Genomic DNA, 8,958 nt, shown 5'->3' on the forward strand with positions numbered 1-8,958 from the left:
CGGCCCCTGCTCCCACCCCCGGCCCCTGCTCCCACCCCCGGCCCCTGCTCCCACTCCTGCCGTCTACCTGGGCAACTCCTCATAGTCCCTCCTCTGTGGCCTCCCTCGCAGTGCACACCAGGAGGGCTGGCCACGCCCGTCTCACCCTCTGTCCCTCCTACACTCATCCCTGTGCTGGGTTCAGAGGACCAGTTCCACATCTTCTCTCTCCTTAGGCCATGAGCAGGGGCAGGGCCTGATTCTTCTCTGTGCCACCCACACACCCTAGCTGTACAGGCCAGGAACAGAAGGGGCGTGGAGAGCTGGCCAAATGCAGCCCAACTGCCCTTGGTCTCTGTGCCCTCTGCTGTCAAGCTCCTCCTCAGGGCTACTCATTTGCTGGGGGGTAGGAGTCTGAAGAAGGGACCTAGGACTGCACAGCACCAAGGCTCAAGCAAGTGTCTATACAAGTTGACTTCACAGGTGGACCTCACAGACCCATAAAAACAAAGGCTGGAGTCCGGGCTAGGAGGAGGTGAGAGTTTGCATGAATGCGAGTTGTCTTAGAAGGACCATGGCTTCTACACGATGCTTCAAGGCACCAAGGGGCCTCCACACACAGGTCACCCTGGGACAGCTGGGTGCCATGGACAGCTGGAAGCCAAGCTCAGAGGAGGAACCAGGTTGCAGGAAGGAGCAGAGAAGCGCCTGGGAACCTCTTGGACTTGGAAGCAAAATCTCTCCAGACACTCCAGAATGAAGCCCGCTGCGGTGGCCTCCTGCTGATGGAGAAAAGCTGGCCACCCAAAGGACCTGAGAACAAGAACTCTGAGGGCCCTAATCCACTCTCCCAAGGTCTCACATTTCCAGAAAATGCACTGGATTGTGGCTTGACCCTATAAGCCAATCACCAGAGGGAATCAATGCCTTGCAAGGTAACAGGTAAGAGAGCCACCAAATCCTCTGCTTAGGGGAGTCTGATGCACCAAGGTCTGTGTGTGCTCAGGGCCTAGCCCAGTCCCTGACACAGGGACATCTCAGGAGTATCCACTGTGCACTAACCAACAGCTGTCTTCTGAGGGCTGGGCTGAGGACGCCTCATCACTTAGGGAGCACATTGCCCCAAAAGAGCAATGCCTCCTGACTTCATGATTAGAGGGGACACAGGCCTTATCAGAGAGGCTGGGTCCAAGCCCCATGTGAGTGACTGTCAGCAAATCACTTCACCCCTCTCTGCTTCAAATTCTTCATCTATAGAAGGATGGGTGGTAGGAATAACACCCAACTGCCAGAGTTGTGGTGAGAATTCAATGAGATGGTAAATAAGGTCCCAGCATCATGCCTGGGCATTGTAGACACTCACTATACTCACTATGAGTATGAGTGTGACTCTCGACTCTGTGGGATGGCTGGAATGGCCTGTGTGCTGAATGGTGGGGGAGAAGCTGAGATACTAAATGATATGGGGGAGATGAGGTAAGAAGCTTCTTTGTAGGGTGAATAGATATCCTAGCTTTGGAAAGATGTCCTTTCTGCTCCTCCTGAGCTGGGCAGTTGAGCCACCTCTGGCTTGTTTGTCCCCACAAATTCCCTATCAGGCCTGGCTTGACCCAGCCTCCATCCAGCTAGTTCCCTGTGGAATCCTGCAGCTGCCTCCCCAGGAAACTTCCAGACCTGCAAGGACTCCTGCTGACCAGTCTCCTCGGAATTCAAAGAACCCTTACCTACTGCAGCTCACCTCCTGCCACTGCCACCGCCACCGTGCATGTACCTGGTCTTCCCACCTAAGACAGTAACCTGCCCTTCCCAGGGGCCAGCCTATCAGGCCTGTGGTCAGCCCTCACCAGTGGGTGGCCTGGTCTATGCCACACACCCCTCGCTGGGGGCCCACACAGAGCCATGTGGCAAGAGAGAGAAGGTATAATTACTGTGCAGGCTTGGCCCCCACCCAGAGGAGCGTGCGCAGGGCAATCCTCTTGTGCAGGTTCCAGCGCTCCACAGCCACGGCCACGATGAGACCGCCCAGGAACAGCATGTTGGTGTCCTTCATGTACTGGACACACACCTGGAGGGTGGCATGGATGCCCTGTCAGGGCTGTCCCCTGGCCACATGCTGCTTGGGCCCAGGACCACCCCAGTCCCCAGAGACAGGCAAGTAGGCCAGATGCCAACTTCAGGGGCAGCTTGGCGTAGGGACACAGGCTCGAGTGGTATGTCCATGCCAGAGAGAGTCCACAACAGGGTTTACCTGGCCACCCCCAGACCCAGGCAGCTCAGAGGGGCCTGGAGGATGAGTCAATGGGAGAACCAGGAAGTCACAGGACCCCCTGGGTCTGCTCACCTGCTTGGAGTCCAGGATCTGGAAGAGTGGGAAAAGCAAGACAGGCAGGAGGGAGGTGACAGCCAAAGGGATGACTTCTGTGCACCAGTAAACAGCCATGAGGATGATGATGTAGGCGCACCTGACAAACTGAAGAGGCCGCCCTGAGGCTCGGCACGTGGCTGCCGCCCCCATCCCCGCCAGGATGCTCGCACCCTCCGGGTCATCCTGCTCCCCGTTCCAGGTCAATACAGCTTTCCAGGTTCAGGCCAGTGAGGAGGACACAGGACCTAGCACCAGGAGACTCCCGTCCCCACTCCCACCCCTCCGGCCCGCCTCCCCGACCCCAGCAAGCTCTTTCATCTTTTCAGATCTTGGATTTGAAGGTGACTGCACCTCTCAAAAGGAAGGAATACGAGCAGGAGGACACAGAAGAAGAGGAAAAAGAAGGAGGAGGAAGGGAGATGAGGTGGGAGAGAGGGAGGAAAAGAAAAAAATACCATTTTAATGACCTGCTCTAAGTACTAAACAAAATCATTCTGCAAAGTAAGTGCCATTTTCTCCATGTGTTCTCTTTCAATCCTGCCTCCTTTTCTCAGCATTCTAAGATTAGTCGTTTTTTCATATGGTTACATAATCTTCATATTGGTTTTTTAAAACAGAAAATATTCCATAAGTTTGACAGCTCATTTCGCTTCTCCTTGGCCCTCCTGAAGCTGAGTAATGTGGTTTCTTCTCTGTCCTCAAAAGGGTGCTCTGATCACCCGACTTTATTCAGCTCTCCTATTTTTAAATTGCTCCTCAGGAGAGACTCCCCTAAACACCTCCTCCAGTTCCTGGTACCTATTCCTAATGTCTTCCTCAAAAGGCTGCTCCAACTTTCCCTGCTCCCAGCTCATCCAGAACATCACCAGCTTGGTTTCCAAGGGTTTTTGTTTGTTTTTTTTTATTTGGTTTTTTAATTACAATTGAGAAGATGGTGCTTGGTGTTTTCATTAGCATCTCTCTCATTATCAAGGTCTCAAGCTTTACTATTTGTATTTAATTGTGTGTGGATTGTCCTTCAGATACTTTAGCCACTTACTGGGACCTTGGCTTTGGGGTGGGACAGAGCTTGGCTCCCGTGCCAGCACCTGCTGCCCAGGCCCCTCACTCACTATAGGACTGTGGGTAAGTAGTTTAACCACCTTGGCCCTCGGTGTGGATAACAATACCTACCCCCCTAGGCTGTCTTCTGTGTCATCAGCATTCTTATTATAGCCTTGTCCTTATTATAGCCCCTCCAATTAAATCATTCGCCAAGACCTATGACTTCTGCCCTGTTATTGCTGGCCTCTTCCCCACTCCTGCCTTCATCCTAGACCACTGCCTTTGCTCAGGCCTGGATTGCTGCAACCCTCTTCTGATTTAGTCTTTTCATATCCATCAATCCACACCATCCTTCCTCTTTCTCTTTTGCAAATATGATCACATCACCTCCTTGCTTAAAAGTCTCCTGTTGCCTTGAGGACAAAACCCAAATGCCTTAGCAGCACTTCCAAGACCCTCTGCAGTGGACCAGGCCCTGCTGACCCCTCCAGCTCCACCTCCTCCCCACTCACAGCCCGAGCTCCAGCTACCCCACAGCACTTGCAGTAACTAAGGTAGATGCTCTCCCTCCCGCAGCCTCTTCCTCTCACCTTCTCCCTTGGCCTGGAGTGAGGACTCAGTGCTCAACTCAGCATTCCTTTTCACCTCCCCTGACCCCCTCTGCAGTCTGATCTGTGCCCTTCCCTGAGTAGCCAACCCCCAGCAACTAGCAAACTGGATTTTCATTGATCCTTAAGTCTCCCCACCACCACTACCAAACAGTAAGCAACTTGAGAGTGAAACAGCATGTGTAGACTTACTCTGACCTCAGCATTCAGCATAGGCCTGACACTTAGGAGATTCTCAGCAAATGCTTATGAAGGAATCAGCCAGCATTTGTGTGAGTCAAGCTCTGACAGCCCTGCTGGAAAAACGTACCTACACACTACCACCGTTTATCATCACCCAAAAGAACATGTGCGATATGCATGAAACATTGCAGCAAGACTTAGAAATTCTTTGTCTGGGTTGTGTTATCAGTCATTAAAAAACACATCTTTCGGCATCTCATGAACAGCCTAGGCCACCTCCCTACTGTGTAAAGCAGGGTTTCTCAACCTCAGCAGGTTGACATTTTGGGTCAGATGATTCTTTGTTGTGGGGATTGCCCTGTGCGTTGTAAGATGTTCAGCAGCATGCCTGGCCTCTACCCTCGAGATGCCAGTGGCAACTCTCTCCAGTTGTGACAACAGAATATGCCTCTAGACTTTGCCAGATGTCCCCTGCTGTGGGAGGAGAGAGGAGATGAGGCTGGTTGAGAGCCCCCAGACTAAAGGCAGAACAGTAGTGTGGTTAAAAGCCTAGGCTGTGACATCAGGCAACCCTGATCCATGTCCACTGTCTGCATTGTCTGGCCTTCAGCACTCACTAACTTCTCCAGGCCTTGATTTCAGGGGTGGACTGCGGGGGTGGGTGGTAGCAAAGATCCTCTGCGGGGTCAGGCAATACGAGCGCACATTGTAGGGAGTTTTAAAACAATAATATATATAAAAACAAGTCTGCTCCTTATTATCATCATGTGATAGCAATTCGAAACAATGTCATTGATAAATCACTCCTCCTGTTCCCAATCCCAGCTCCTTTCTCCCCTTATTTCATGTCCTCATCTGTAAATGGAGGATTTCAGAGTGTCCCTTCTTAATGTATGACACACAGAAAGTCCTCAGTCATTTTTTACTATCTAAACTTAGAAGCAGTAGGTGGCACATGTAACCAGGTTTCACTGTAAGTTCCTGGAGAAGCCAAAATAACCGTTAGAAAAGAGGATAGATGCTCGCTTCGTCAGCACGAATACTAAAAAAATTGGAATAATACAGAGAAGATTAGCATGGCCCCTGTGCAAGGATGACACGAAAATTCGTGAAGCGTTCCATTTAAAAAAAGAAAGAAAAGAGGATGGGACAAAGGCTAACTCTGCCCCCCCCCATGCCACTGTTAGGAAGCCCAGGAGGTCCTCACCCCTAAATAACACCAATTGACAAACTTGACCGTCCCTCATCTAAAGTGCTCCTCCCACGGTGTCAGTGGAAAGGCAGAATAGGCCAGGGAATGTTAGAGAGGTCTGGGGAGGGGGTGGTAACTGTGAAAAATGAGATGAATTCTACCTACAGAGGAACTGGCTTCTTGTGCATAAGTTAAAAACAGTTCCCTGCAGCTGAGAAAGTGTCTGGAAAAGCAGACAATTAGATTTAAAAGTCAGTGCCCAGCACGGAGCCTGATACATGGGCTTCATAAACAGATATAAACAACTGAATGCACATGTGAACAAATGTACAACTGAATAAAACCACAGCACATTATCTACATAATCATTAACAAGGAGGGGTGTCCCTGACACATTGCTTAATGAAAAAATGTAAGCAGAACATATTCTGTGTGTGTGTGTCTGTGTGTGTGTTTGTGTGTGTGTTTGTGTGTGTTTGTGTGTGTGTGTATAGGGAGAGACAAGAGATTAATTGATTGGTTTCTGGAAAGATATCCATCAAAATATTAATAAGTTATGGGATTCGAGGGTATTTTCATTTTCACTTATACTTTGTAGACATAAAAAAAGAATTTTTTTCAATTTTAATAAAACAATACAATAAATGTCTAGCTTATTTTATTAAAATGACTTTTTTTTAAAAAAGGACACAGAGAAAGGACAGAGAAGGTGGAGAAGGCCAGGAAGGAAGGAGGCCAGGAAGGAAGGTGGAGGAGAGGAAAAGAAGGGGGGGAGGGGCGTTGGCAGAGGGCACGTGTCCTGGGGGACAGTGCTGCCCAGGCTGCAGAGGTCCTGCGTGCCGTGTACCTCTGGGTTTCCTTGCACAATGGGATGGCTGTGGAGGATGGGGGCGGGGAACTCTCCAGTGGTGACTAAAACAGAGGCACAAATGGAGAAAACAAGAAGACAGGAGTCCAGGCTCCTAGTCACCCGATCCAGGGAGGGAAATCATGTGAAGGCAGCCTTTGGAAGGGCTCACTGGGGTCTCCTCTTTTCTCTCCCTGTCCCCACTTCAGGGCAGCTCACTGACACACACACACCTAGAATTGGAGTCCCTGCTTAGGGCCCACCTGCATGCCTGTGTGTGTGTGTGCGTGTGTCAGGGTGGGAGTGAGGTCTCAGTCACACTCACCTGAAGCAGAGGTCAGCCAAGTTACTATCATTATTCTAGGGAGCATCACTCCCTACTAGCAGAACTAAAATCACAGCTCTGCTGTCTAGTTCCCTTGAACCGACAGTAATAGCCCCAAATCTCTTTCTACAGAGGAAATGTGTCTGTTCACAGTTGGTGTGGCATCTGAAGAACCACCACAGTTAAATCTGCTGTCTTGGGACTTGCAGCACCTGTGCTCAAGCCCACCAAGGGCTCCTCCCAGTCTCCCCCCAACCCCCATCCTAGGAGCCAACATAATGCCTTTTGATATTCAAAGGTTTAAAGTGTCAGAGCCAAGCCACCTTGCCCATTGTACAGATAAGAACAGCAAGCCCAGAGAGCACAGGGACTTGGCTAAAGCCTCAAGGATGAGTGAATGGTGTAAGTTCTGTTCTCTTGTAGGTTGGCCTCCTGACACCCCAGAAATACACACACAAACACACAACCCCCCAGGGTTGCCCCCAGAGCATCCCCTGAAGAGTTCCTCTGTTTCCCAAACGTGCCCGGGGAGGGGAGGAGGGAGTTGGAGGTTTCCTGTCTGAGCTGAGAGTGAAAGAGGGAATGAGGAAGGAGCAGCTAGCAGCCACAAAAGGCTTCAAAGGGCTCTGGTCTCTGCCAAACTGGCTGTGCACAGCCCCCGGAGCCTGGGCTCAGCGCCGGCCCTGCCCCCACCCTGCGGCCAACGCCATTCATTCTCTCCCTTCCTCCCCAGAGCACTAGGAGGCCAGGGCATGGGAGGCAGCTTCCCAGCAACCCCGGGTCGTGCCACCCAAGGCGTGAGCTCTGGGAATGTGTCCCGCCTCCTGCCACAGCCACAGCAGGCAGTGGGCAAAGGAGGCCAACCGGACCTGCTTTTCAGCCTGGAGAGGGACTTTAACTCAGATGTGGCCTCCCAAGTTTCAGAGCGGGAAAAAATTGTGGATCATAAGTAGTAGGAAAATTGAGGTCCAAAGAAGGGCCAGAGAGTGGCAAAGACAGCACCCAGGATCCATCGAGGTGATGATATAATTGTGTAGGTTCCTGACTGACGCCTGAAGCCACCCACAGCTGGGACGTCTCCATTCGCCAAGGGAAGGGAAAGGAGAGACAGGAGGAGGAAAAGACAAGCGCCCAGGCTCCCTGTCGGCGAGGGGGCATTCGGAGGGGAAATGTAGTTGTGCATTCTAAGCCGGGGGCTGAGCCTGTGAATGGGGTCTGTGTGGCTAAGATCTGTGCTCACTTCTAGGCTTCTGCTTGACCTGACGGCCCTTGCGCCTGGAATTTGCAAGCCCAAGGTCGGTGCGCCCCGGGGTCTTCGTGCCCCTCGGGATTCTTCGCAGCGCACTCCAATCGGGCTCCTCGAGCTCCCGAGTGCGCGCGCCCCAGGGGGGCGGTCCCGCCCGAGAATCCGTGCGCTCCAACTCAGTGCTCCCGGGTTCGGTGCCTCTTACTGGGCACCGGGCGCCCGGGATCCGCGGGGCTGCCCGGAGACGCAACTGACCTTGGCGGGCATCAGAATGATGAGTGGCAGCAGCAGGAGCGGGGTGAGGAACAGGATCACGAAGGACTTGAACTTGGAGATATAGCTCCGCGCCGAGGCCATCTCGCGGGAAAGAGACGAGTGAGGGGCAGCTGGAGGCTCCTGGGGTTTAAGAAGGGGCCGCAATCCCCGGGGATGGGGCAGGGGGCGGCGACAACTCCGCCTCCCCCACGGTGGGGCCTCCCCGCGGCCCTGGGGCGGAGCCACCCCTCGGGGTCGGTGGGGCGCGCCTGCCCCCAACTCTGCCACCCGGCGGCGGCTGGAGGTGTCTGCGGACTCCAGCGATTCGGACCAGCCCTTCAGGGGCGGCCTGGGCCCGGGCACCTCACGACTCTCCAAGGCTTTTCTGCGCTGCCCTGTGCAGAGGCGCTCTCCGGGGCTGCCAAGTGGGGGTGGAACGGTCATTCATTCCGCCAGCTTTGAATGCGGACCCCTCCTGCAATCGCACCTGCTCTCTCCTGGGCTCTGAGAGGTCCCAGGTGCAAGTCTCCACCTGCCCCCGGGTGGCTCAGATCCATCTCCTCAATCTCGCTGTCCTTTTCACCCCATTACTTCCGCCCCTACCACCTCCGTCCTGGAGGGGTCCCTTCCAGGGGCAGTGACCGCGCCGCGCTCTTCCCGCACCGCGGTCCCTTCCTTCCCCCAGTCTCACCCGGCTTCCCCGCAGTGTTGACCCTCCTCTAGGCATGTCACCCCTTTCCTACCGCGCGCCCTCTCCCAGCCAGCGCACCCCGAGGGAGGCGAGGCGGCCTCCGTCCAGGGGACACCCGCGCAGCCCGCGGACGCCCCGCCTGGCCATGCGTGCGCTGCTTCGAAGGGCCGGACTGAGCCCCAGCAGCCGCCGCTGCCCGCCCGACCCGGGTCGCTATTGCCAT

General features: G+C 53.6%; 1 protein-coding gene across 4 annotated transcripts in view; it reads right to left on the minus strand.

Moving 5' to 3' along the window:
* The window catches only part of SLC13A5 (solute carrier family 13 (sodium-dependent citrate transporter), member 5), a 27,157-nt gene extending 19,011 nt beyond the window's left edge, over nucleotides 1–8,146 (minus strand). For 3 of the 4 annotated variants that reach the window (XM_008589947.1, XM_008589949.1, XM_008589946.1), the window contains exons 1-3: nucleotides 8,045–8,146; nucleotides 2,321–2,449; nucleotides 1,908–2,044 (exon numbers count right to left, since the gene is read on the minus strand). In XM_008589947.1, coding sequence (XP_008588169.1) covers nucleotides 1,908–2,044; nucleotides 2,321–2,449; nucleotides 8,045–8,146 — 368 coding nt within the window. The remainder of the gene's footprint in view (nucleotides 1–1,907; nucleotides 2,045–2,320; nucleotides 2,450–8,044) is intronic. The other variant, XM_008589948.1, reaches the window with a different exon arrangement.
* Between the last annotated feature and the right edge of the window lie 812 nt (nucleotides 8,147–8,958).

The sequence above is a fragment of the Galeopterus variegatus genome, unplaced genomic scaffold, assembly GCF_000696425.1.
Source record: "Galeopterus variegatus unplaced genomic scaffold, G_variegatus-3.0.2 Scaffold5774, whole genome shotgun sequence".
NCBI lineage: Eukaryota > Metazoa > Chordata > Mammalia > Dermoptera > Cynocephalidae > Galeopterus > Galeopterus variegatus.